Below are 27,784 nucleotides of genomic sequence, written 5' to 3' on the forward strand. Positions count from 1 at the left end.
TATGTTTTCATGAAACAGTAGTAAACAGGTGTCTGAAACTTACAAGGTGACCTTTCCAAGGGCCTTTTGTTCCCAAACAGAATACTACACTACCCTGCAAACGTTATCCTCTCAAACACCATGGCACAGAATGTCCTATTTAAAGCATGCCGTATGCTAAAAAATAAAATAAAAAAATAAGCATGCAGTATGCTTAATATGGAATAACATGGCCTTATCCCATGTTATTCCATTATAATTAGGAAAAGGCCAGGTTAAAGTAGGTCAAAGATTTCCTAGAAGCCTGAAACCAGAGACAATTGTCTGCAAACCTAAACAGAAGATCTGAGCTGAGAAGCTTTTATTTTATACAAACATTTGTTTCCAAAGCAAAATTAACAGTCCATCAAAGCTGTCAGACACAATCCAAGTGTCCCAGTGTGGTTCTCCAGAGTCTACACAGTTGCAGTTAACTAGTCGTCTTTTGTCGCCCCTGTCAGACTGGACCGCTGCTTCTTCTGGTCCATCTGACCCATCACCCGGTACAGCTTTTTCTTTGCCTCCCTCTGCCTCTTCAGCTTTGCCTCCTCATCTTTCTCCTTTTGCTGAAGGAACTCTTTATGTTTGGCATGCTGCACCGTATGGGCCTTCTTCCTCGTGTAATTGTGGACGGTGCTCAGAGCATGAAGCAATGCTGCCACCTATGGGAGCAGAAGAAACGGTCATCTTCTAATGTGAGGGCAAAACAACAAACTGGCTCCTGTTTGAAAGGGGATCAGTAATATATTAGTGCGAAAGCACCACTGAAAATCCTGTTAGACAGAAAATAATCAGAGAAAGTTTTGGGTGTCTTAAAGGGCAGCGCACATCAGGAGCGCCACATCTTTAGACACTTAAATGATGACTTTAACAAAATGGTGGAAGAGTCAAAACAGATGTGTGAATTATTGCCAAGTACACTTATCCATTTAAGCCAGCAGGCGGTGTACTTACTACGTCAAAATAAATTTACGGTACCATCACGTCTAAAAAGTACAATGTAAGTCTTTTTATCCATAATATGTATTTCGATCCTCAAAAATTATTCTTTCCTCGTCCATTTTGAACAACTTTCCCACGATACCGCACTATAATACAATAGAAGAACTACCAAAGCAGCACAGAAGAAGAGTAACGTCTTAGAACCGGATCGCTCTCAGCATTGGCCAACAACCAGACGCAATGAGTGGGCGTTGCCCTTTATTATAAGAAACTGAACTTCTGATTAAAAACAGACTTGCGTTAATAAATGAAGCTGCTTAAATAAAGCTACAGTAAACAGACTAAATTGAGAACATCCTTTCTCATCTGATCAGGTTCTGCTCACCTTCCTCTCGTGGGGCTCTCTGATTACGCTGGGCCTCTGGAGGTCTCTCGGGGTCCTTCCTTTGGGCTGCTGCTGTTTGGGTTTACTCTTGAAGGGGAGGGCCTTCTGAAGCTCCTTGGGAACATGAAGCGGATTGAAGTGCCTCTTTGCTCGGACTATTGGCTGGAAGGGAAGGGTACAGACATCCACATCAAATGAGTACATCAGATAGAAATTTCTTTTTAGACACAACTAGAAGAAGAAGACATTTTATTTGATGAAATTTGTAGCGTTTTGAGAAGTAAAAATGCATCAAGTAATGGGGAAAATAGAGAAAAAGACTTGAGTAAAAGTAGAATGATGATGAGGCGAAGCTGTAAGGTCAGGCCACTTTGGCTGTAGGTATGAGTGTATAAAACGTTCTGGGCAGGATGAGTGAGTTCTACCTTGTACAGAGAGTCAGCCTTGGGTTGGTTGCGGATGCCAAGGTCGTGTTTGAGCTGGCCAAGGGTTCTCATGCCTGACCAGCTGTCTTTCTGACCAGCAGGCAGCAGCAGAGAGGTGACGGGGTTGTAGAGCTGAGGAACCGACACTGGATACCAGGAGCGCAGGAACACAATGTCTGCAAACACCAAAAGCACTGGATGTTAGACAGGACTGCTGTTTACACACAGCTCCTCTTACAGAAACAGATGCTTTATTTGGTTTACTGATTTATTCAGTGGAGCACATGGCAGTTATATGGATTCACTGCAGGTGAACAAGGCTTCTCTGCATGAAGAAGCTCACAGAAAACATCTGTAGACAGATTTGATAGATCTGGCTTTTTTTCAGCGAGAACAGCTCAGGGCAGAGTTTGCACATCTGACCTGACTAAAGAGTGCCACAGCTATGAATGTGCAGTGTTCCTAAACCAAACAAAGTAGTGATGAAAGGAGTACACTCACCACTCATGAGCAGCCGGTCCTCAAATGTGGCTCTGAAAGCTCCTGTCGGTGAAGACAGAGCCTTCTTAATCTGGCCCCTGATGCCCGACACTGTTTGTACAGAGGCCCCTTCAAACTTGGCCACCTCCAGAACTGTGTTGAACATTCCCTGAGGACACACACAGCAGCCTTAGACCTGCTGCACAGGTATGCTTGGTTTCACACTTCCACTACGTACATCTTTTAGTCGTCATCTCCAAGACCTGGTCCATCTACACACCAAAACAGACGCATGTTCTCTACCTTCACAAAGCAAGTGTTCTTGAAGATCTTGAATGGATATCCAATCAGCTTGAGCTTCTTCACTATAGTCACTGATTTGTCCAGATCCAGAACAACACCAGTGGCCGCAATGCGAAAAGTGGCCTGAAGAGATAAAAAAATGAACAAAAAACACATAAACATTGATTTGGTTTTCTTTTATTCCCAGATCCTAGAAATAAAAAGACAGCAGACAGATTAAACTTAAATTCTAGATTAAATTGTAGATCATCAACAGCGAGTTGTCAACCTTACTTTACTTCCTGTCACCGACTGAACAGCCAGGAAACCAGAACCCTGTGGTGTGATCGGACCTTCGAAGGGACAAACACAGACAGAATGACTTTGGATATTTAACAGAAACCTTCTACCAGCGTATGTTTGCTTCATATATAGGCTGTGATGTAAAGTTTTATTGATTTATTATCAGGTCGTGTAACAGGTCCAGGAAGGAAACCCAGAGATCCTTCTCCCCAGGTCACATTCCTCTGCTCACCCAGGGGGATCCCAAGGTGTTCCCAGGCCAGAAGGGATATATTTAGTCTCTTCGGGGTATTAGGCCAGCTCCCTGGGCTTTCCTCCCAGTTGGATGTGGTCGAAAAAATTCCAAAGAGAGGAATTTTATCTTTGGGTTAAGATCCATGTCTCAGTACCACAGATAAGAGCAGGAACGTAGACAGACTAGTATATGTTGCTTTTGAGCACAGCTCGTATTGCACTATGACAATCCTGATCTCCTGCAGAGAGACTGGACCCCTGCAGAAACACACTGATGAAGAAACCCAAATATCTTACTAATAAATGCAGGTGTAACTGCAATGTTGAAACTGAGAAATAAAAAACTGAAGTCTGGAGATAAATGCAGGATCAAAAATCCCACAACCAGCACAGATAATATGGGATATATATTGCAACTGTTTATCATTAGCAAAAACAGCAGGATGAGCAGGGAAATAAAATGTGTTCATGGTCTTGCCTGAGTAGAACAACAAAAGACAGAAAACCAAGAGGCATCCTGGTGTGACATTAAAGCCACCTCTGCTTATTCATTTTAAAACAGAGGAGAAACATCTCCTGAACATTAGAGCTTCTTACTATTCAGGTCTGAGCACAGGGAGCACACACACAGGTGACTCGGACACAGTCTTTGGTCACAACCCAGATTTCGTGACTAAAGCTGAACGTTGGAAGACAGAAGGACCATTAAATCAACATTAAGTATTTCTAACTGAGAAGCTTTTCATGCGTCTCACCCCAGATGGAGGCTCCACAGTGCATGTGCTGTGGCGTGTATTTGAGCAGGCGATGGCGTCCATTGTGATCCTCGATGTGATACAGAGGGATGGTCTGGAAGCGGCGCCAGCCTAAGGAAAAGATGAGGGGATCCTTTGTCTTCAGGATACGGTTATACCATCTGTGCTTCTTCAGGCGCATCTGACACACAGACACATACAATTCATTAGGAACACTTTATTGTCCATGCATGTGGAAAGTTGGCACTGTTACATCAACCAATTAGGACCTCACAACATCAGGCAAACATGTAATAACATTACTGAATATTACAATGACGATATGGAGAATGATGAACATGCTTTTTCCTGACCATCATAAAAGTCCTCACCACCGTTAGAATCTCAGCAACACATTACACCACCTTAATTAATCGAAACCTCTACAAAAAGGTTTAGGAGCAGAATTATTAATAACTGGGATCAAAACAAAGGAAAAGAGCTTAACCCTATGCAAAGATCCTCAACAGCCAAGTTTACAGACAACTTTATAGTTGGATGGCCCAAATCCTAAATAACATTTCAAATAACATAATAGTGTTGAACATAACAGTTTTCTGAAAGCCACCCAACACTGAGCAGAGAAGGTCATCCTTAAAAAAACCACCAGAGGCCTTAATAAAAAAGGACAGAAACGACCAATCACTGTGGACCAAGTGATACTGAGGATGGAGGGAGGAAGGAAGAATAGTTTGGTTCTGACTCTCACTTGGACACATTTAAAAAACTAAACTGAATTTCAAACGGTGATCGTGCTGCACTGTTGCTGTTAGAGCCTTCATCTCATGTACGAAGCCTACCGACACACAAAAATCTGGCAGCGCAATGTTTTACACACAACTTGGCAAGTACTAAAATGAACGCTGCCTGAAAATGTGCGGAACCCTCGCAAACTTTTTCAATTGACAATAATAAACTACAGAAAACTAAAAGTCACCTAAATACACTGAAATATGACTCCATTCAGCTTTATTTCATTCATGGAGCATCAAACCTGATGTTTTTTTCATAAGTTTGATCTTTTATGGTTTAACCCTGAGTGATATCAATTGAATCACATTTGGCCTCAGAAAATGATGAACAACCTCAGTCGGATGTAAACTGTAAAACCTCCTCTGTTTCAGTCACATGTAGATGGAAATGCTCATCGGTCTGTGCGCTGAGGAGCATAACATGCATGTGAATCATCTGAGGGACACTTCTCACTGAGAAAGAAAACTGTGTCCGATCAGCAGATTAATTCCTAACAAGTCAGGTGTGATGATTCATAAGGTGGACAATCACACATGTCCATAAATAGCTGCATAAAGTAGCTCGTTATTGTGAAACGATGGCAGCTTTGGGACAGATGGAGGATGCAAGAAGTCAGAGGGAGCGTTTTATTTAGAGATCGTAGTGACCTGCTGGTACATGATAATGCATGGCTTGTTAGCTGGTCTAGATTGCACAGGGCTTGGAGCTGGCCTCATTGTTACACAGGGAAACCAGGAGGAACCTGCGTCTCCTGTGGCAGTTTAAGTTCTGACTACGCTGTGGTCCATTACAGGAGCTTTTCAGAGGGACCTGACTGACAGGTCGGGTATTTAACAGTCATCCATGAGCTGGGGCATGCAAGCCCTATGGGTCAGCCTCATCCGTATGTTACTCTCCTAAACTCTGGCTCTCATTGCAACGGAGCCGATTTCTGAATGTAATCAGAGCTACAGACTGCATTCATTGCTATAAGGGCACCATCTGTAAGTGAATATAAATGTATGAATAGAAGGCATTTTCATTCAATATATGTGCAACCTCTTTGTGATGTGCTAATGTGTCTAAATAATGCGATGGCACGTTGGCTTCCTCAGCACATGATTCCTTTATAATTATTATAAGTGTTGGGAACAAACCTCAAGCAAACTCTGGCTTCTAGGTGATTTTCTATTTTTTATGTGACGTCCTGAATGGTTTTTAAAGGTTTAAAGTTCTTCACATAGTGTGTGTGGTGACAGTCTTCCTAAAAGAAACATAGGAGGAATATTCATGGCATTATAAAGTTCAGCACTGAGCTGTAATTGAGCTCAGTGCAGCAGTTAGAGTGCCGTGTGGATTTGATTGTAGAACTTAACAGGTACGAGCCGACAACCTTTTTATTTTCAATCAGGCTTGAGTCGCTGATGTCATTCAAGAAGTTGTTGGTTTGCTGTAATTCACTACAAACGTCCCTCGTGATGTGCAGACACAGTCTCTTGCGTTTTTCCGCCAAAACGAACCGGTTCTTTGACAGTCACAGCACCGTTGCCATGATTATTTGGAGACATGACAGATGACCTCTGGCTATTTATAATACTTTGCATATGTATTTATGGGTGGGTACCGGGTCGTCCACGTGCCACGTACAGCTACGTCAAATCCACCACAAACTGGGATGTATGAAGGCTACGTGTGTGTGGTGAAATGTCTACACAGTCTCATACATCTGATCTATTATGTGCATTGGAAGTTTCTGAATTTCTCCCTACCACCAACTATAGTATGAAACCTGCACAGTCTTTTGTACATGAGGCCCAGATGTCCTGAAGCACCTGAAATGCAATGCTATAAAAGCTAAACTCACAGCTGTTTTTAAATAAAAAAGGCTTCATCTGAACAGATGTGAGCATTGTCAGTAGATTCTGCATATACATACCTGAAGAAATCCTATGTTACCTTCGCTGGAGCCCAGGCCGCCAAGGATGATGGGATAATGGGGGTCAAAGTTTTTTACAAACTCACAGGGCAAAGAGCAGATTTCCACTCGGATGTACATTCCCGGCCGGAAGCCTTCATACTGGACTCTGCTCTCATCATCCATGTCCTGAAATGCTGCTCTGTTCAGCTGAGACCCAACATGAAGACAAACGTATCAGAAACTGGAGACCCATCTGCTTGGAGACAATGACCAGTCTAACAGGCTGAATTCATCTACCTCTGCCTGCTTCTGCATCTCCTCCTTCAGGTCATCAAAGTATGTAGCATCATCATCATCATAGTCTGCATCAAACCGTTCCTTCAGCCGGCGTTTTTTTTCCAAGCGTTTGTTTTTCTGAACCTCCTCATCATCCATCTTCACCTGGATCTCTTCCTCTTCATCATCATCATCCTCTGCATTCTGTAGATCACATTAGGACAAATGTTTCAGCTTCCATGAGGTTACTGGACAAGGAAACCCTAAACTGTGACATCAGGACAATCTTCCTCCATTGGTACTGATCGGCCAGGAGCAGAACCCAAGGACATCAAACATTACTGTGCAGCATCTCATACCTCAGTTTGGCTCATGTGGACTTCTCCTGTTTGCAGATCTTCAAAGTCACCATACAGCTCCTCTAAAAGCATAGAAACCAGTGGCATGAGTCTGTCTTCAATATTCTGATGATATTAGGACAGAAAGGAAGAGAACGGATGACCTAAGGAGAAAAACACTCAACTTCCAATGAAGGAAAAACTGTTTTCACTCGTAAAACAACAGCTCCTAATGCTGAGGAAAGGTGCAGCTATTGTATTAGACATCCCACCATAAGCAACACATAATTTAGCATCTGTATCTGCAGTTTTATGCACCTATGATGTGTCTGTTAAAACCATGCAGGTGAGCTTAGAAAGAGCCTCAAGCTAAAATAACTCCAAAAAAAGTTTCTAAATCACATTAGTCAGAATAATAATGTAGTTCCAGTGATTTAAATATCTGAGAAGACCTGTTGATTGTTCAGCACACTCAGTGATGGAGCTACACGTTTACTGCATGTAAAGCTGGAAGCTGAGAAGCTTCTGTTAAATGTGTGTAAAGTTTTTAATGAGAACTTGAGAAATGTTCCCAGTAATAATGCCTAGATCTGTTTCTGGACTCTCCTCACCATCTTGTCTCAGCAGTGTGGCTGCATCCTGGCCTTCCTCCCACTTCCCTGTAACAAAACAATCCCTGATGGAGTCCAGCATCTGGAACAGAGAACATTTCATGTGACCATCGCTGTATTTTGCAGCCTTAAAACGTCAGCAGCTTCAGTATGAATGAGGCAGGAAGAACCTCACCTCTTCGACATCCCAGTTGTGGTGGTTGTCGGGCTTGAAATGGGAACAGTCTGGAGCATTCGCCTGGACCTTCTTGCTTTTCTGAGGCCGACTGACTCTGAACAGCCCCCCCAGTTCCTCCTCCTCTTCCTCAGGCTCCTGCACTTCGACAACTGCAAAACAAAGCCAAATGTTTCAAAATATGCTTCACTTAGCCACACATTATATATTTTTTATAAATAGGCTCAATATGCCGATTTCTTTGTTGCCAAGGCAACCAGCTCTGCTTCTGCACATGCAGATTAATTGGGACAATGGTAGTGAACGCAGATGTTGTTTCCTAATGAAGTAGATCAATTAAATGAGAGATGGAAGGTCTGGCCCTGCAGACAGCAACTCTTCAGAACACCCTTACCTTCCTTTAAGTGCACTCCAGCAGATATTGTCTGAATTAATGAAAGCAGATTCTGAACTGTACCTGAACCATAAACAAGTTTTCTCAAATTTGGGGCAGCTTCCTGTTGCCGTAGGAACGCCTCTGCTGCCTTCTGCTGCAGACCCTCCTTCCATCTAAGAGAACCTGAGGGTGCAAACAGACATTTAAAGCAACACGAAGGGAACAACATTCAAAAATCCCTGCAGGTCTATGCAGGTGAAAATCTACAGCAAAACATACTCTTATCAGTTTGTACAACGACATGTGATCTTCTAAAACTGGTCCAGACCATGTCTAATGATCTCATCTGGAGGTAAATGCTTAATATCACTCAATAAATGTTGCCTTTAGTGATGAGTGAACAGCTACTGGCTGATAGCTGTGGATGCTTCTACAACTGCTGTGACCGCAGCCATTAGCAGTTCAAAGGTAAACTTCAACCAACCATGATGCATTAGACCTATAACATAGATGGTAAGAAGGTTTCTCGGGCTTGGAAGCCATCTTGGGTCTTAAAGTAGCACAGGATGCTATCACCACCTCCTTTAGAGGCAGTAACAGCTGAACATCTGGAACAAACCCAATCATCTGAGATCAAAGAAGAAACTGAAACAGAGCTGAAAGCAAATCTAAAGTAAGCTGAGTGTGTCAGAGAGTTACCCTGCTCCTCCTCCTCCTCCTCACACTCTCTTTCAGAGTGCTTCTTCCACAGGTCCTCAGTTGCTCCGCATTCATATTCAGTAGGGTCATCCTCCTCTTCAGAACTGTGCCCAGAATCTCCTGGTGTCCCTGCATCACCTTCCTCCTCACTCATCTCCAGGTCATCCTCACTGTCTGCAAAAGCTGGCATCTCAGCAGAGCTTTCTGTCCTTCCTGCCTCTGCCTCCACTTTCTGTTTCTTCTCAGGTGGAGCGCCTCCTGCTGCCTTCGCTTTACGGCCTGCTTCTACCTGTGAAGGCTCATCTTCATCATTAGCCTGGTCACTTCCTTCGCTGTCATCCTCCTCACTGTCACTCTCCCCGCTGACATCATCTTCCTCTTCCTTCTCAGTGAAGATCACCTTCCTTCGCTCTCTTTGGGTGGTCGGATCCCAGACACATTCTTCCTCAAGTCTCTCCCGCTCCCTAACAAACACGCACACACACCTTAAGTTTAGGTTCTAACACACACATGAACATGGATTTTGGACGAAGCTGACATCTGAATAAGCAGAAGCATGTGAACTAACCTGGTCTGTTCGCTGATGTCTGCAGGGTCCAAAGTGGCTGAGCCACTAAACAGAGACACCTTACTGGCAGCCATCTTGGTGTCCAGAGTAGCATGCGTCTCAATGAGAGACTGGACCAACTCAGTGGTGGGATGCACCTCCTCCTTTAACAGACCAGAAAGGAGAGAGTGAGTGATTCATCTTCCTTTAAGTAGAAACTTAATGGATCATAAGAGTTTTAAAACCTGTACCTGCAGCTGATTGACGTGGCTGGCGGGCAGATCGATGTAGACAGCATCCTTGTCATATACGACCCCTCCGACCCCAGCCATGGGGGCATAAAGCAGACGCTCCTTCTCATTCAAAGCTCTCTTCTTCTGAGCATCTGGCAGTGGACATGGGTCAGGCAGGAAGTTCACATCACTCACCTGAAAGTCTCCAACACCTGTCCTCACACAGACACACAGCAGAGTAATGAGCATGGCAGCAGCTCTCTAATTCTCCTGAGATGTTTGTTCCTGTAAGAAAACCGCTGTTCTGATGGCATCAGTAGTCACTAGCAAGCTGCTACGTAAGGGTTCTGTTTCAGTTCTAGATTCCTGTCAGGTTTAGAGGAGATGTTGTGGACGAATGGCAAGAACTAAAACAGACAAGAATGTCGTCCTATAAAGCCTTCCCTTTTCCCTCCCCAGTCAGTATGACACGTTGGTGACTTGACACATTTCTCAACTTCTTCCCTCAGATTATGTGTTATTTTAACTCTTCCCAAATGACTAGTAAGAGTGGAGGCCAACATTCAAATCCTGCTTCCACTGTCAGAAGGTTTTCCTGGAGCCTTAGACTGGGTTTGAACTAGAGCTACTGGCTAGAACTTGTTCCCTCCGTTGTGCACAGTGGCGTATCGTCCACCAAGTATTTCACCGATTTCTTGGCTGAGGTAGTTTTAAAGTGCGATCATTTTAGAATCATTGGAGATGTTAGTGTACATGTATGCTGTGACAGCAAAAAATTCGTCCAAGATCTTCTGAATTTAGTCGACTCCTTTAGCCTCATTGAGTCTGACTGACGTCTCTGAATATGAATGTGTCTGTGTGTCTTTGGCAGGCTCACCACCACAGTAGTAACTACCACAACCCAGGTGTTGTTATGGCAGAACCTCATGTTTAAAAGGCTTTGATCACCTTCAGTTGATCCAAAACTCTACAGCAAGACTCTTAACTGGAACCGACAGAAGAGCTCACATCACTGGTGACCTTTTCATTTTAATGCTCATGCTCCTTCCTGTATTACTGATTAGTTAAAGACAACTGGACCATCAGGTCCTCCAACCACATACTACTAAGAACCCTGAAGACTCGCTGCTACTGTGTGTACCTGGGACATGGACCTGGCCTTTGTTTTTCAAATGTGCCCCTCTCAGGTAGCCGTAGAGAGACACAGTCCGGTCACATTTGGGATCCGTCCTGACCTTCTCAGGATCTGTTAAATCCTCCATACTGAAAAACACAGAAAACTATCAATTAATGAAATATAAATTAGAATGTAAATTATTGGTGCCTTCACTGCATTGTGGTGTTAGTGATACAAGTAAGATACAAACGAACTGTTTCAGACAGTCCAGCTGTTTATCCTGACTGGACATGTCAGAATAAAAGATGGCCCATAAATCCCAGATCAGTGGAGAGGAGCTGGAGATGTTTCAGTGAAACAGGCTGAACAATCTAACCCACATCATTTATTCTCCATGTGGAGGAATCAGTATTACAAGGTCATGACTGCTGAAGCTCTTCACATGGAATATCAACAGTTTTAGTTTCTCCTCCGTATAAAGTCTGTGGAAAATATTTTGTGATGTTTGTTGGAGATGCAACAACATATCAAATCAATTTTAAGTGCCATGCATTAACATTCAAGTTTCTAATCATATATTTAGCTGCTTGGATGGACTTACAGCATCTTTTATGTCACAAACTGGAATTATGTAAAGTATTTCTACAGTTTTTTTCCCACGTTTGTGAAAGATGCACTTCAGACTCTACAGAGCTTATAAGGTTTAGTCACTAATCTGTAAGTTGTTCACGTTCACACTGGCAAAAAGCAGCAGTAGGTTTTCAAATACCTTTTATTGTCAATCAGAGTTCCCACTCACCGGTCAACCAGCACATAAGGATGAGAGGTTTGCCACACCAACGGACGAAACTTCATGACTGAGATGAAGCGGCCCAGGTTCTTCACCTCCTGGGTCTGGTACTCTCCGTACACCATCCCGGACAGATAGAACAGTTTGGCTCCCTGCAAGATCCAAATCCATGTTACAACATCATCCTAGACATGAGCTGTAAAGCTGAGGTCCATTAGTCAGAATCTGAACACAGAAGTTCTATTTACCTGGTACACCTCTGTCCAGAAGCGGTGTTTGAGGTTCTTCTTCGTCTTCCTGAGCGACTTGTTGTTCTTGAATGAATCCAAGTGAGTCAGGACACCCATTATACGAGGGAAACCATGAACCTGACAAATGTTGAGGAACTCGAATGTCTCCATCTCAAAGCCGAAGCTGGCATCAATCAGCATCAACACCTAGAGACAGAAAACAATCTACTTTATTCTGTAAGATATAAAAACGGTTACAGACCAGCAATTAGGTTGAAACCAAATATTTACTGTAGAAAAAAAGACACAACCCCCATTTTCCCCCTGCAACACAGCATGCTGCTGCCACTGCCAAACTTCACAATCGGGATGGTGTCCTCAGGTATCTGGAGATTAGACCCAAGGATGAACCACACTGGTGGAGGTCCACAGTTCTAATTTAATCTGTCCTGTCTTCATCCATCTCAGTGTGGTTTGGATCATCCACAAAACAGGACAGGTCCAGACTGCAACGAATAATCAGGACTGCAGAGAGAATCATCAGGGCTGACCTTCCCTCCATCCAGGACTTATACAGGTCAAGGGTCAGGAAAAGAGCTGCTAAAATCTCTGCAGACCCCACACACCCTGCACATAAACTGTTCAGAGTTTTACCTTCAGGCCGCCGCTACAGAGCACTGTTTACTAAAACCAGCCGCCACAGAGACAGTTTCTTCCCCCAGGCCGTTTCTCTGTTGAACATTTAATAGAGTACCAAACAACTGCATACGGAAGCCGCAATTTCACCTTGTATATATGTATATTGTATATATGTATTTAAGGACATAAAGATATATGCAGGATATATCTTATAACGCAAAACAAAAATAACCCAGAGAGCAAAGTGTATCGGGGTCAAATTCCTTGTCTGTTGTTTGTACGAACTTGGCAATAAAGCTGATTCTGATAAAGTCATGACATCATCTGGGCTTCTCCATATTGTTTAAAAGCACAGAAATCTGGCACTTAAATACAAATAATTCAGATAATCTGAACCGATCTAAAACAGATTAATAATACAGGCAGAATAAAGGTTGTTTCTGTAAATATCTAAGTCCAGTTTTATGTACTGCGTCCGTTTAGGTTTTACCAACATTGTTACAGTGATTCACCTTCATAAGAGACCTTCTACCCACTGTTATTACGTTGGTTTCCAGTGAATGTAACACTTACAAGGTCCGCAACCTTAGCAAGGTCAATCATGGTGTTTATGTCGTTGTTGCACTCCATAAAGGTCAGCCGACGCTTCTTGCCTACAGAAAACAAAGGATTTGATTTATTTACACAAGAACAAAGTCAAACACTAGAGTTATCACATCATAATGAAAGGTCTCAGTCAGCTGTGGTGAAACTAAATCAACTAAATGGCGCTTCACCTCCTCCTCTATTAGCGGTTAGAAAAGACAAATCACACAATTTCATAAATAAATGTCTCTTTTTGAATTATATTCTTTTAAATATGTCCAGATCCATAAAATCTGAGAATCAAAAAGGTTTTACTTCATTTTCACCAAGTTGTTGGTAGAAAATCAAAATCAAAGACTAAACCTACCAGAAACGATGGTCACAGGTCCACATATGTCTCCAAGCTTTTGTCTGGTGAAATTCTTAATCAGACAGCGGATCAGGGTACTCTTTCCCACCTTGGGGGGTCCAACAACTACAATGACAACTGGAGGAGGATCCAGGGGAGTTCGGTCCACCAGAGGGATGTGGTGTTTTTTAGTTTTTATATCCTGGGCTCTGGAGAAGGAAAAACTTTTAACATACAATAATTATTTGAAGATAAAACAGCAGATGTGATGATTAGTGTAAAAGAACCTGTGGAAGGTCTTGGCCATCCGTACGGCCGACTGGACCGAAAATGCTTTGGGGTTGCGTTTGCGCTCATCTTCTACTGATCCTCCTGGTTTCTTGAGCTTCTTCTTCTCTGCTTTTGGTCCGCTGTGCTTCTGCTGGTGCTTCTTCTGTTTCTTAACTTTTCCATCCATTCTGCACTCTGTGGAGCACAAGGTGGAAATGAGGCATCGAGACGACATCAAGTGACAGCAGTTGTCATGATTTTCACTCCTGTCCCGGTGTTCCTCAAACAGAAAAGTCCCGAATGGGCTGGGTTAAATTCTGATACGTCACAAAACTATCCGACTGGAGTTCTTCTAAAATGTAAAGAAAGCAGAGCTGCAGTAATCATCACAGAGCTGCTTCAGCTGTGAATACACAAAATATGCAGCAGTGTCCCACGTCATGACCAACCGGCGCGCTGCGATGCCAGTAAAATAAAATAAAACAAGAAAAGGATTTTCTTGTATAGATCACCTCAATAGGCTATACAGAATATAATGGAAAGTATGTCATGGAAAAGAAAATGCAGCTACAACAAAGACTGGGAAACGGTTTATAACTAGGTGAGGCCAGTGAAAGATGGTCTCTGAGGGATGTTTATGAAGTTTGCCAAAGTTATTTTTCAATTTCACACAGAGGGAAGCATGATGTGAAACGACACTATAAAGGTGAGTCGAACAAGAACTTCACAGCTGAGAAAACCACCTGCTGATCTATGAAGTCATTTTTATTCAAACCAAGAGATGACTGCCAGACAGACAAGGTAACAGCAGCAGCCTGGTTTAATAGTGTTAAACTTTAAAATCTTGTCAAGTTTTTTTCAAACCTGTGCTAATTCATTGTTGTGCACTAACAGGCAAAGCAGATTAATGAATGTAATGTGAGATCTTTGTTAAATTCAAATTTATGACATCATCATGGTGTTGGGAATGTGTCCCACAATGGCCCTCATAAGCTTCCTTATTGTCCCGCATTCAGTTTTTTGATATCTGGTCACCCTATTCGCTCCTCATTAGTACTGCCTGCACCTGTTGCTACTTTAGTCAGAAAAATTAAAAAAACGAAGAGCTACAACCACGATGAACCATCTACAGCCTGTTAGCTTCTAGCTGTAGAGTTGAGGTCACTGGCTGCAGCATCAGGACAGGAATCTCCAGAATGGGACCAGTGAAACAGTGAAAATACTCACATAAAGCATTAATCTCAGATTGTTTCCCAGAGGACACACTTAGGGGTTAGACATTGTTTAACTGGTTTTAACCTAACTGTAAAAGGTACACATTAAATGAATCGCTAATTCTGTATTTATTTGTGTTTATAATGATGTGGCTCTTAGGAGAAGGAAAAGCAAACCAGTTCTTTTACAGAACCAGTTAAGAACTGGAACCTCGTTGGTAGAAAAGCCCTTGGAAAGAAAACATTTTTCCAGAGATAACATTCAGGTCTGGCTCAGATGTCCCAAAACACCGTGGAAGAATGTGTCAGAACCAAACCTAAACTATTTAGCCATAATTCAAAAAGATGCTTGGCACCAACAGACCCCAACACATGACCAAAAGTATCCCACGCCCACAAAGAAGCATGGTAGTGGCATCATCATGCTCTGGAGTAACATTCGTTCAGCTGGAACTGTAGCTTTTGTCAAGGTGGATGAAATTACGAACCATTTTAACCCTTTTTTTGCTATGCAGTTGAAGATGAAAATCCTTCATCATTATGGTGAGTCTAAACAAACATCCCAATAAACAAAATATAAGGTCACAGGAGGAAAAGTTTTCAAACGGCCAAACGAAACTCCTGAAATACTTGTTTCTGAAAATCTGTGGTTACTCCTGAAGAGGACAGAGGACAAGAGATGTCCTCCTAGTCTGACAGAACTTCTGCAAGCCAGACTCATCAAATATGGACGAGGAAAGATGTGGGATGCCAGCAGGGACCTAATAAAGACTAAATTATGGGTTAAGAACACTGTCAAAAACAATGTGTATGTAAAGAAGGAAATGTGTGCATATTAGTCAATAGTTGTGCATAAGTAAAATCCACAAGAGATATTGTATATTTTCTCTATAAGAATACGAAATAAAATGTTACAGCTTCAAGAAATTACAAACACAAAGTTCAAGTTTACAGTTGTGGTTTATTCTTTATGAATAAAATATGCTATAACAGTTTGTGAATACGATTTATTTTCTTTGAGAATACGAATTTACATCAGCGACTTGGTGTCACGTGATCTCAGGCTCAGAATATAGTGGGTGGAGTTATACAATGATGTACAGTAGGTGGCAGTATGCACCTCTGAATTTGTTGCGAACCACCTGTAGAACAAGAGAAGAAGAAGCAGCAGCAGCAGCACTAGCACCAACAAACGGACCAAGAAACTACGGTACAAAGCCAGGTAATGTTAAAAAAGTTTATACAGGTCCTTCTCAAAATATTAGCATATTGTGATAAAGTTCATTATTTTCCATAATGTCATGATGAAAATTTAACATTCATATATTTTAGATTCATTGCACACTAACTGAAATATTTCAGGTCTTTTATTGTCTTAATACGGATGATTTTGGCATACAGCTCATGAAAACCCAAAATTCCTATCTCACAAAATTAGCATATCATTAAAAGGGTCTCTAAACGAGCTATGAACCTAATCATCTGAATCAACGAGTTAACTCTAAACACCTGCAAAAGATTCCTGAGGCCTTTAAAACTCCCAGCCTGGTTCATCACTCAATACCCCAATCATGGGTAAGACTGCCGACCTGACTGCTGTCCAGAAGGCCACTATTGACACCCTCAAGCAAGAGGGTAAGACATAGAAATAAATTTCTGAACGAATAGGCTGTTCCCAGAGTGCTGTATCAAGGCACCTCAGTGGGAAGTCTGTGGGAAGGAAAAAGTGTGGCAGAAAACACTGCACAACGAGAAGAGGTGACCGGACCCTGAGGAAGATTGTGGAGAAGGGCCGATTCCAGACCTTGGGGGACCTGCGGAAGCAGTGGACTGAGTCTGGAGTAGAAACATCCAGAGCCACCGTGCACAGGCGTGTGCAGGAAATGGGCTACAGGTGCCGCATTCCCCAGGTCAAGCCACTTTTGAACCAGAAACAGCAGCAGAAGTGCCTGACCGGGCTACAGAGAAGCAGCACTGGACTGTTGCTCAGTGGTCCAAAGTACTTTTTTCGGATGAAAGAAAATTCTGCATGTCATTCGGAAATCAAGGTGCCAGAGTCTGGAGGAAGACTGGGGAGAAGGAAATGCCAAAGTGCCAGAAGTCCAGTGTCAAGTACCCACAGTCAGTGATGGTCTGGGGTGCCGTGTCAGCTGCTGGTGTTGGTCCACTGTGTTTTATCAAGGGCAGGGTCAATGCAGCTAGCTATCAGGAGATTTTGGAGCACTTCATGCTTCCATCGGCTGAAAAGCTTTATGGAGATGAAGATTTAATTTTTCAGCACGACCTGGCACCTGCTCACAGTGCCAAAACCACTGGTAAATGGTTTACTGACCATGGTATCACTGTGCTCAATTGGCCTGCCAACTCTCCTGACCTGAACCCCATAGAGAATCTGTGGGATATTGTGAAGAGAACGTTGAGAGACTCAAGACCCAACACTCTGGATGAGCTAAAGGCCGCTATCGAAGCATCCTGGGCCTCCATAAGACCTCAGCAGTGCCACAGGCTGATTGCCTCCATGCCACGCCGCATTGAAGCAGTCATTTCTGCAAAAGGATTCCCGACCAAGTATTGAGTGCATAACTGTACATGATTATTTGAAGGTTGACGTTGTTTGTATTAAAAACACTTTTCTTTTATTGGTCGGATGTAATATGCTAATTTTGTGAGATAGGAATTTTGGGTTTTCATGAGCTGTATGCCAAAATCATCCGTATTAAGACAATAAAAGACCTGAAATATTTCAGTTAGTGTGCAATGAATCTAAAATATATGAATGTTAAATTTTCATCATGACATTATGGAAAATAATGAACTTTATCACAATATGCTAATATTTTGAGAAGGACCTGTATATGTCTTAATGTCGTTAATATATGTTCTTGGTCCGTCATCTTGGCGCTAGTTCTGCTGCCTCTTCTTCTGCTGGCGGTTCGCAACAAATTCAAAGGTGCATACTGCCACCTACTGTACATCATTGTATAACTCCACCCACTATATTATGAGCCTGAGATCACGTGACACCAAGTCGCTGTTGTAAATTCGTATTCTCAAACAAAATAAATCGTATTCACAAACTGTTATAGCATATTGTATTCATAAAGAATAAAGAAGTAAAACTGGAACATATGTCTAGCTCATTCTTCACCATTTTAACGGATAATAATTAATTTGGCAACATTAAAACACCAGGCCAGTTTTAAGCTCCACTTATCTCATCAGAGGACAACAGGAACTAATAAAGAACATGTGGTTGTCCCTTCAAGGCAAAACCCAACAGGTTTCTCATTTATTTCTCCCACGGACTTTTAAAAGAGCTCCGTTTTAAGAACGCCTTTAAAGCCGCGGACAGTGAAATTCTTCCGGCCTGGTTGTTACAATCCGCCATGTCTGGTCAGTAAAACAACTCGGCGAGTTAGAAACACAAAAATGTTACCTGAATATTAAACCCTCCACGGTTCAACTCCTGTTATGATCTCACACGTGTGGTGGAAACACTGAACGGGAAGTGCAACGTCGGGCAAAACCGACTGAGAACAAACCTTAAAAGAAAGGTTCCGCACAAGGAAGTTAATTTAAAATCTCGACCCCTGCTGGGTGAATAAAGATGGTTCATCTGCGAAATCATTTATGTTCATTTATCCATTGCCCACACTGGCCTATCCCTGCTGGGTCACAGGGAAGGAGGCACCCCAGTTGTCATTGGGCGAGAGGCCTGGTACAACCTGAACAGATTGCCGGTAAGCTGTCCACACACAAACTCATACATAAAGAGAATTAATTACAGAGATCAGTTATTCTAATAGACAGAGGTGGGATCGAGTCATTGTTTTAAAAGTTACAATTAAGTGTTTGGGGCTTATAGAGTGTGTATCTTAAAAAGATCATGCAATTTGACCTAATCTACAGGGTTTGAGTCATTCACACAAAAATATTCAAAGTTTGAAATACATGCTAATACACTTTGGTCTCCAAGTGGTGCTCTGGAGCATCACAAGCAGCTAGGCCACTCATGTAGAGATGACTCTGTCCTCACAAAACTGGTCAAACACATCAGACACTTGAACTCAGTACTGGAGCACCACCTTCACCTTCTTTTCAGTCCCAATATCAATGGTATCTCCACAGAGCCCATTCTGATAACACAACCACTAGTAGCTACTGAAGGCACAAAGACTGTAGAGATAGTAATGGACTTCTGATGCAACCCTCCTTTCACCTGACAGCTCAGCATCAGCGGCTTGTGGAAGGAAACAATCAGGTTCACTGGGACATATGAATCCAATAGGAAAAGACTACAGTCACCATCATAAAAAAAGGCTTAGCAGAGACTGTTTTCCAAGAGCAGCTGATTAAATTAGAACCTGATCTGATTCGGTTCTACGGTGCAATCATCAAATTCATCTGGACTTCAAAGGAATGCCCAAAGCTGGTGGTAAAACAACAGAGCAAATCATGGGCTGATATGATCACCTCTGATCCCTCTCCCCAAGAAAATCATCATTTGTAATCTGCACAACATGTTGGAATATTGGAAAATGTTGTTTTATTTCATTCTTATTATGTTTGTATTTGTTGTTGGAAAACCTGTTGAAGAAAGAAGGAAGAACTGAGGTTCACAGATAAAAAAAAGCAGATGTTCTCTACATATCATGATGTTTAGCTGTTCCTGATCAGAACGACATAGATCTGCTTGACTGAGACACTCCCCTTAGTCTCCCGTGACCCAAACATCAGTACTGACCGAAAAGAGTTTACGACAGTGTCTTTGATTCTGTTTCTGAGTAGATCAGCTTGTTGCTTTGTGACTGAACACACTCTGATGTTTGCTTTTTCTTCCTCTACAGACATCCGATCAGAACCGGTTCTAAACGCAGAATAAAGAAATTGGAGCAAGACTGAAATGATATTAAAGCTCAAACATGCTGTTCTTCAGTTAAACCAAAGTTTAGAACCAAAATCTGCCACTTTCATGTTTCTTTCTGTCAGTCTTTCATGCTCTCCTTGACCCTTTGGTGGCAAAGGCAAAAGGTGTTGCGTATTTGAAGGAGGCAGGATTACCGAGATTCATGAGAGAGGCGTCTTTGCTGTCTGGACACAGTAAAACAGTTATTTTAAATTTCTTAAAAGATTCTGTCAGTTTTGGGGTAAAAGGATCAAGGAAGGCTGTCCATGAAAACACGGGCAGCTTCTTGACCCATATTAGGGTCCTTACTGATACTGACTGCAGCCCAGTAATCATAAGAGACATCTGCTGGAGAATGCCTTTAAGAATAAAAGTCATTTTCCCTTACCACAGAGTTTCCCTTTGGGATTAATAAAGTATTTTTTTTAATTGAATTGAATTGCCTTTTTGAACTTTGATAAGTGAGCTCCAAACATGGACCATTGAAAAGGGGAAGAACGTTTTCATAGACATCTTGTAGCAGGTTTCCCTTTAGACACTCATGTATGAGGTAATTTTAGAGAAAACCCTGTATTTCACCTGCCTAGCAAAGCTCTTCTTCCAGGAGAATAATGTTCTTGGATGTTCCTCTGACCTGAGTCCCACAAAACATCTGGAGATGGTTAGTAAGGGAGGTTAACAAAAACACGTCAGTGTAGAGGCCCTTCATGAAACCATTTCTATATTTTCAATTCTCCTCCGTTTTTTTCCCCTTTTGTATTTTTAAGCTCATCATATGACCTGGTTATAATCTAACAGCGAGAAATGTAAATACTTGTCAGTCTTGAGTTTTGGATCAGAAGTGTATGTGTAACATGATCAGTGTGATGAAGTGAATTTATTCTGTTGAACAAGAAATCTCAGCGCAAGCACTCTTTCATGAGTGATACCGTCCTGTGAAATGTCTATTTGCACATTGTCTGACTATTCAGCAGGTTTAATGGATTTCACTGGGGTACTTTTGCACAAACAGAGAAATTAGACAAATTAAGTCCATAACAGTTGCACGCATTCATCAAGTATACAGCACTGAGAGGCGATGCAAACAGTTAATGCTGTATTGTTTATCTTGGCTAAAGAATATCAGGAGTTTGCAGGAAAATAATTTTTTGAGGGACAAATCACCCCTGGTCTGTATTAAATCATATTAATGGACATATTTCAACATTTATGCTAGGATTTTCTTTCCACCACAGCGTAGTAACACATTTACACCACTTGGAGGCGCCAGTTAACAACATGGGCTACTGCTTTTCCTTCCTCTTCAGCAGTGGACAACTGAACAGAAGTGACAGATAAAAAATAATAGCAGTATGACAAGGGAGGCTGGAACAAATGATGTTCTAGTAGCAGGGACGGAGGTACTAAAAATCGGTGTTGGACGGGGCTGACCTGAATTTACCCGTGTAATTACAATTACTGTCGTCATAACCATTGTCATCTCCTTCACTGCCTGGATTGGTTTCATTTGCAATATATTATGAAGAGTAGAATAAACTCCAAGCTGCCTTTGAACTTCCACTCTTAAACATTAAGAGCTTGTTGTCCTTTGGATGATCCATTTTCATCTTCATCCTAATTTACAGCAAAAAATGATGATCATCACACAAGTCTGGAGCAAAATGGGTGATGGGCCACAAGAGAAACAGAAAAATAAAGCTTTTTCTCCTAAAATAATGCCTGGGAGAAGTTTGTCTTCCTATTTGAAATAAAAATGAAAAAGAACATATTTCAGTAGCTCATTTGTTCACAGCAGCACATTGTAATAACTGCTAGAAACAAAGACTTATGACAGTCAGTTTTATTCTGTGGAAACATCTCTAAGTGTTCTGAGGGAACAAGCAGAAGGAAAACAGCACAATAAATGGATGTTTTTCAGCAATTACATAAGAAGGTGGTGAAAGCTAAAGTGTTAAGTTCTCAATGCAGCCCTAAAGTCTGAGCTGCTCTCGTCCTGCAATAGAAACTTTTCCCGATTCATAAAAAAAGGTGGCCAGTAATTTTGCAAATTGTTTCATATGTCATTTTGAAAAATAATTTCTTTCTTTTCATATTCTTCAGAAAGTGAATGTTTTTGATGTGGAAAGTCAAAATTGAGCATTTGAACCCATATATATACAGGTCCTTCTCAAAATATTAGCATATTGTGATAAAGTTCATTATTTTTCATAATGTCATGATGAAAATTTAACATTCATATGTTAGATTCATTGCACACTAACTGAAATATTTCAGGTATTTTATTGTCTTAATACGGATGATTTTGGCATACAGCTCATGAAAACCCAAAATTCCTATCTCACAAAATTAGCATATTTCATCCGACCAATAAAAGAAAAGTGTTTTTAATACAAAAAACGTCAACCTTCAAATAATCATGTACAGTTATGCACTCAATACTTGGTCGGGAATCCTTTTGCAGAAATGACTGCTTCAATGCGGCGTGGCATGGAGGCAATCAGCCTGTGGCACTGCTGAGGTCTTATGGAGGCCCAGGATGCTTCGATAGCGGCCTTTAGCTCATCCAGAGTGTTGGGTCTTGAGTCTCTCAACGTTCTCTTCACAATATCCCACAGATTCTCTATGGGGTTCAGGTCAGGAGAGTTGGCAGGCCAATTGAGCACAGTGATACCATGGTCAGTAAACCATTTACCAGTGGTTTTGGCACTGTGAGCAGGTGCCAGGTCGTGCTGAAAAATGAAATCTTCATCTCCATAAAGCTTTTCAGCAGATGGAAGCATGAAGTGCTCCAAAATCTCCTGATAGCTAGCTGCATTGACCCTGCCCTTGATAAAACACAGTGGACCAACACCAGCAGCTGACACGGCAACCCAGACCATCACTGACTGTGGGTACTTGACACTGGACTTCTGGCATTTTGGCATTTCCTTCTCCCCAGTCTTCCTCCAGACTCTGGCACCTTGATTTCCGAATGACATGCAGAATTTGCTTTCATCCGAAAAAAGTACTTTGGACCACTGAGCAACAGTCCAGTGCTGCTTCTCTGTAGCCCAGGTCAGGCACTTTTGCCGCTGTTTCTGGTTCAAAAGTGGCTTGACCTGGGGAATGTGGCACCTGTAGCCCATTTCCTGCACACGCCTGTGCACGGTGGCTCTGGATGTTTCTACTCCAGACTCAGTCCACTGCTTCCGCAGGTCCCCCAAGGTCTGGAATGGGCCCTTCTCCACAATCTTCCTCAGGGTCCGGTCACCTCTTCTCGTTGTGCAGTGTTTTCTGCCACACTTTTTCCTTCCCACAGACTTCCCACTGAGGTGCCTTGATACAGCACTCTGGGAACAGCCTATTCGTTCAGAAATGTCTTTCTGTGTCTTACCCTCTTGCTTGATGGTGTCAATAGTGGCCTTCTGGACAGCAGTCAGGTCGGCAGTCTTACCCATGATTGGGGTTTTGAGTGATGAACCAGGCTGGGAGTTTTAAAGGCCTCAGGAATCTTTTGCAGGTGTTTAGAGTTAACTCGTTGATTCAGATGATTAGGTTCATAGCTCGTTTAGAGACCCTTTTAATGATATGCTAATTTTGTGAGATAGGAATTTTGGGTTTTCATGAGCTGTATGCCAAAATCATCCGTATTAAGACAATAAAAGACCTGAAATATTTCAGTTAGTGTGCAATGAATCTAAAATATATGAATGTTAAATTTTCATCATGACATTATGGAAAATAATTAACTTTATCACAATATGCTAATTTTTTTAGAAGGACCTGTATACATATACAGTAAAAGACATACATAACGTTTTCCCCTCATTCTCTGACATCAGAAGCATATTTTCCTGTTTTAGGTCCGTTGGGATCAAGTTCTCTCTATTTGCTAAATGTATCAGTAACAAGATTTGTTGTACTGTCTGAATTCCGAGGTTGACAGACATCTCCTCAGTATTTGTAAGAAATGTCTTTTATGAGTATGGTCAAAAGCATTGGATAGCTGACAACAAGCTTCTCTCAATAGTTTGCTGGAATTGTGTCCAATTCGTCCTGGCAGAACTGCTGGAACTGGGTCGGGTTTGAAGCTGCCTTGCTACTTGCGATCTTCAATTAATATGACCACATTTTTCATAATGTCAGGTTAGAACTTGCTTGCAGAAGCACTCAGACCTCACAGGCTTTGCCCTTACATTATAGGTCCTTCTCAATAAATTAGCATATTGTGATAAAGTTCATTATTTTCCATAATGTCATGATGAAAATTTAACATTCATATATTTTAGATTCATTGCACACTAACTGAAATATTTCAGGTCTTTTATTGTCTTAATACGGATGATTTTGGCATACAGCTCATGAAAACCCAAAATTCCTATCTCACAAAATTAGCATATCATTAAAAGGGTCTCTAAACGAGCTATGAACCTAATCATCTGAATCAACGAGTTAACTCTAAACACCTGCAAAAGATTCCTGAGGCCTTTAAAACTCCCAGCCTGGTTCATCACTCAAAACCCCAATCATGGGTAAGACTGCCGACCTGACTGCTGTCCAGAAGGCCACTATTGACACCATCAAGCAAGAGGGTAAGACACAGAAAGAAATTTCTGAATGAATAGGCTGTTCCCAGAGTGCTGTATCAAGGCACCTCAGTGGGAAGTCTGTGGGAAGGAAAAAGTGTGGCAGAAAACACTGCACAACGAGAAGAGGTGACCGGACCCTGAGGAAGATTGTGGAGAAGGGCCGATTCCAGACCTTGGGGGACCTGCGGAAGCAGTGGACTGAGTCTGGAGTAGAAACATCCAGAGCCACCGTGCACAGGCGTGTGCAGGAAATGGGCTACAGGTGCAGCATTCCCCAGACCTGGGCTACAGAGAAGCAGCACTGGACTGTTGCTCAGTGGTCCAAAGTACTTTTTTCGGATGAAAGCAAATTCTGCATGTCATTCAGAAATCAAAGAGCCAGAGTCTGGAGGAAGACTGGGGAGAAGGAAATGCCAAAATGCCAGAAGTCCAGTGTCAAGTACCCACAGTCAGTGATCGTCTGGGGTGCCGTGTCAGCTGCTGGTGTTGGTCCACTGTGTTTTATCAAGGGCAGGGTCAATGCAGCTAGCTATCAGGAGATTTTGGAGCACTTCATGCTTCCATCTGCTGAAAAGCTTTATGGAGATGAAGATTTCATTTTTCAGCACGACCTGGCACCTGCTCACAGTGCCAAAACCACTGGTAAATGGTTTACTGACCATGGTATCACTGTGCTCAATTGGCCTGCCAACTCTCCTGACCTGAACCCCATAGAGAATCTGTGGGATATTGTGAAGAGAACGTTGAGAGACTCAAGACCCAACACTCTGGATGAGCTAAAGGCCGCTATCAAAGCATCCTGGGCCTCCATAAGACCTCAGCAGTGCCACAGGCTGATTGCCTCCATGCCACGCCGCATTGAAGCAGTCATTTCTGTCAAAGGATTCCCGACCAAGTATTGAGTGCATAACTGTACATGATTATTTGAAGGTTGACGTTGTTTGTATTAAAAACACTTTTCTTTTATTGGTCGGATGTAATATGCTAATTTTGTGAGATAGGAATTTTGGGTTTTCATGAGCTGTATGACAAAATCATCCGTATTAAGACAATAAAAGACCTGAAATATTTCAGTTAGTGTGCAATGAATCTAAAATATATGAATGTTAAATTTTCATCATTACATTATGGAAAATAATGAACTTTATCACAATATGCTAATTTTTTGAGAAGGACCTGTACATTGAGGCTGATTTATAGCATTGGAGAAAAACCTTCAACAAAAACATTATAAAGCACAAGCCTGTAATGACCCTAATTGAAGTGTTCCTTAAAAATCTAAAACTTCATCACAAAATTTCCAAAATATTCTTAGATGACCATGACTGTAGAAGGAACAATATGAGTCTTTATTTCAGTCCCTGGATTTCGTGCCTTATCCACCAAAAAATGGGTATCCATTGTTTCTAGAGTACTTGGCCATTTTTAATAAAGTCCTTAAAAATACATAATTTCTTATAAAATTACCACAATATTGTCAATTAACCAGGTCTATATCTACAATAATATGCATTGTTTATAATGTCCCTGGATGTAATGACTTTTCAACAAAAAAACAACAACTTGTTATTTATTGAAAACAAGCAAATAATGACCCAAATTAACAAATTTATTAAAAACCCATATTTCATAGTAAAATTCCCAAAATATTCTGAGATGTCCGTGACTGTAGAAAGAACAATATAGTGTTTATACAAGTGCCTGAATTAATTAGCTTTTCAAGCAAAAATGTCCATAGTACTTAGCCAAATTGAAAAACTTATAAAAAATACAAGGTATTTCATAAAATTCCCTAAATATTCTCAGATAACCATATCAAGATGTTGAATAATATACATTCTTTATCTTGTCCCTAATTTTAATGATTGTTTTAAAAAGAATTGTTAATAATTTTAGTATCTGAGTAGCGGTTGCGATTCCCTACTAGGCTGCTATGTCAGTTTCTTCCCAGCATTTTCTGGTTCTTGTGCCCAACAACTTTTAGTGGAGAATAATAATAATAATGAAAAAACGGAGCAAAAACAATAGGGTTACCTGCTTTGCTGGGAACAGATGAACAGCCATACCTTGCATGGCCTTCGCTCGCTCCCGCGGGCTTGGAACCCTAAAAATAAAAAAAACTTACAAGCAGGCAGAAGCAGGAAATAGAACTGAGAACAGCTACAACCTTTCACACCTCCCTGGTGTGTAAAGTTGTAGCATCTCAGAAAAATGGGGAGGAAAAAAGATATCATTGCCTTTTTCTGGCTATCAAATATAATGTTTCTTTCAGTTTTGTCTCCTAAATTTGTAATGGTTGGCTTTACAACGTGAGCAAGGAAACCAACATCTAGAACCACGCCCCTGAAGCCCACCACTCTGAACAAGGGATCAAAACACCTCGGTCCACTGTATCAAATGTAAGTCTTACAGCGCAACAACAACACAGTTACCATAATCAGTAGCTAAATAGACGTCAGAATCAGTGCTGTGCAGCTTTAAATCTTGACTGAAAAACCTCAGAAATGTTGTGTTGTTTTAATAAAATCCATCAATTGATGGTATTTTCTCAAGAACTTTTGAGATAAAAGGCAGTTTAGCAATAGGTTTACAATTAGCCAAGACAACGGGATCCAAATCGGCTTTTTAAACCAGTGGATGGAGACTTTAAAAAAGTTTCTGGAAAGACACTGAGACAAGCTGCTGTTTAGGACAGGTGGTCCCACCGAGGAGAGGACCTCTTTAAAGAGACAAAGACGAAGTGTCACGGTGGGGTTTTGGAGTGGACCGAAGCGCAGACAAGAGCTTGGAAGCAGCATTTCAAAAAGCAGTCTCTCAGCTTTAATCAAAAAAAAGTCAAAACGTAACAAAAACACTGCAGGTACTGAACAGGGTCGAGATCCAAACACTTACATTACAGACACTGCAGGAACATGGAGACTCAAGGCAGGGACGAGGATAAACGGTCGAGTTGTAACGCAAGGAACCTACGAAAACATAATGAAACAAACCAACTAATATGCAGAGAGAAACCAAAGGCAGGTAATCAAAGGAACTAAGGACAGGTGAGGCAAGGAGGCAGGAAGGCAGAAGGAACAGGTGAACCTAATACAAGTGATTAACAAGACACCGAGCAGACCTAAAACGAAACTATAAACAAAGATAAAAATAAAGCATAAGAATCAGGGATAAACATGAACTGAAGGAAACTGAGAAACTGAAGGGAACAAAAGAAACACCAAACCTAAGAACGAACAAGGAACCCATAAAGCAAACCAGATTACAGAGTAATGAAACCTAACACCACACAGACTGAACTGACAGGAAGGGAAGCAGAGAACACAAGGACTAGGATGTAAACAATAAGTA

The 27,784-nt window shown here is 41.7% G+C and overlaps 1 protein-coding gene across 3 annotated transcripts; it reads right to left on the reverse strand.

The window, feature by feature from the left end:
* Positions 1-323: 323 nt before the first annotated feature.
* Positions 324-27,415, reverse strand: bms1 (BMS1 ribosome biogenesis factor). 3 transcript variants are annotated; one of them, XM_047377632.1, is made up of 24 exons: positions 27,329-27,415; positions 26,471-26,540; positions 13,766-13,943; positions 13,497-13,687; positions 13,118-13,197; positions 11,924-12,112; positions 11,685-11,827; positions 10,910-11,031; positions 9,787-9,980; positions 9,557-9,699; positions 8,989-9,452; positions 8,371-8,472; positions 7,914-8,065; positions 7,739-7,820; positions 7,149-7,210; positions 6,811-6,993; positions 6,532-6,720; positions 3,825-4,005; positions 2,827-2,885; positions 2,554-2,676; positions 2,272-2,419; positions 1,771-1,946; positions 1,346-1,507; positions 324-680 (listed from the first exon to the last, which is right to left on the reverse strand). In XM_047377632.1, exons 3-24 carry the CDS (start codon positions 13,933-13,935, stop codon positions 453-455), a joined length of 3,543 nt encoding a protein of 1,180 aa, XP_047233588.1. In that variant the 5' UTR covers positions 13,936-13,943; positions 26,471-26,540; positions 27,329-27,415; the 3' UTR covers positions 324-452. The 3 variants fall into 3 exon arrangements, with proteins under 3 accessions (XP_047233588.1, XP_047233585.1, XP_047233586.1); XM_047377629.1 differs by lacking the exon at positions 27,329-27,415 and having other exon boundaries at positions 26,503-26,522; XM_047377630.1 differs by lacking the exons at positions 26,471-26,540; positions 27,329-27,415 and adding an exon at positions 18,399-18,532.
* Positions 27,416-27,784: the final 369 nt, after the last annotated feature.

The sequence above is a fragment of the Girardinichthys multiradiatus genome, chromosome 10 (assembly GCF_021462225.1).
Source record: "Girardinichthys multiradiatus isolate DD_20200921_A chromosome 10, DD_fGirMul_XY1, whole genome shotgun sequence".
NCBI classification, from domain to species: domain Eukaryota; kingdom Metazoa; phylum Chordata; class Actinopteri; order Cyprinodontiformes; family Goodeidae; genus Girardinichthys; species Girardinichthys multiradiatus.

Coding starts and splice junctions, on each gene's coding strand:
- bms1 (XM_047377629.1), bottom strand. Junction 4,006..6,531: donor GTAACATAGGATTTCTTCAG/GTATGTATATGC, acceptor TCTGTGTGTCAG/ATGCGCCTGAAGAAGCACAG. Junction 2,677..2,826: donor AGTCGGTGACAGGAAGTAAA/GTAAGGTTGACA, acceptor TTATCTCTTCAG/GCCACTTTTCGCATTGCGGC.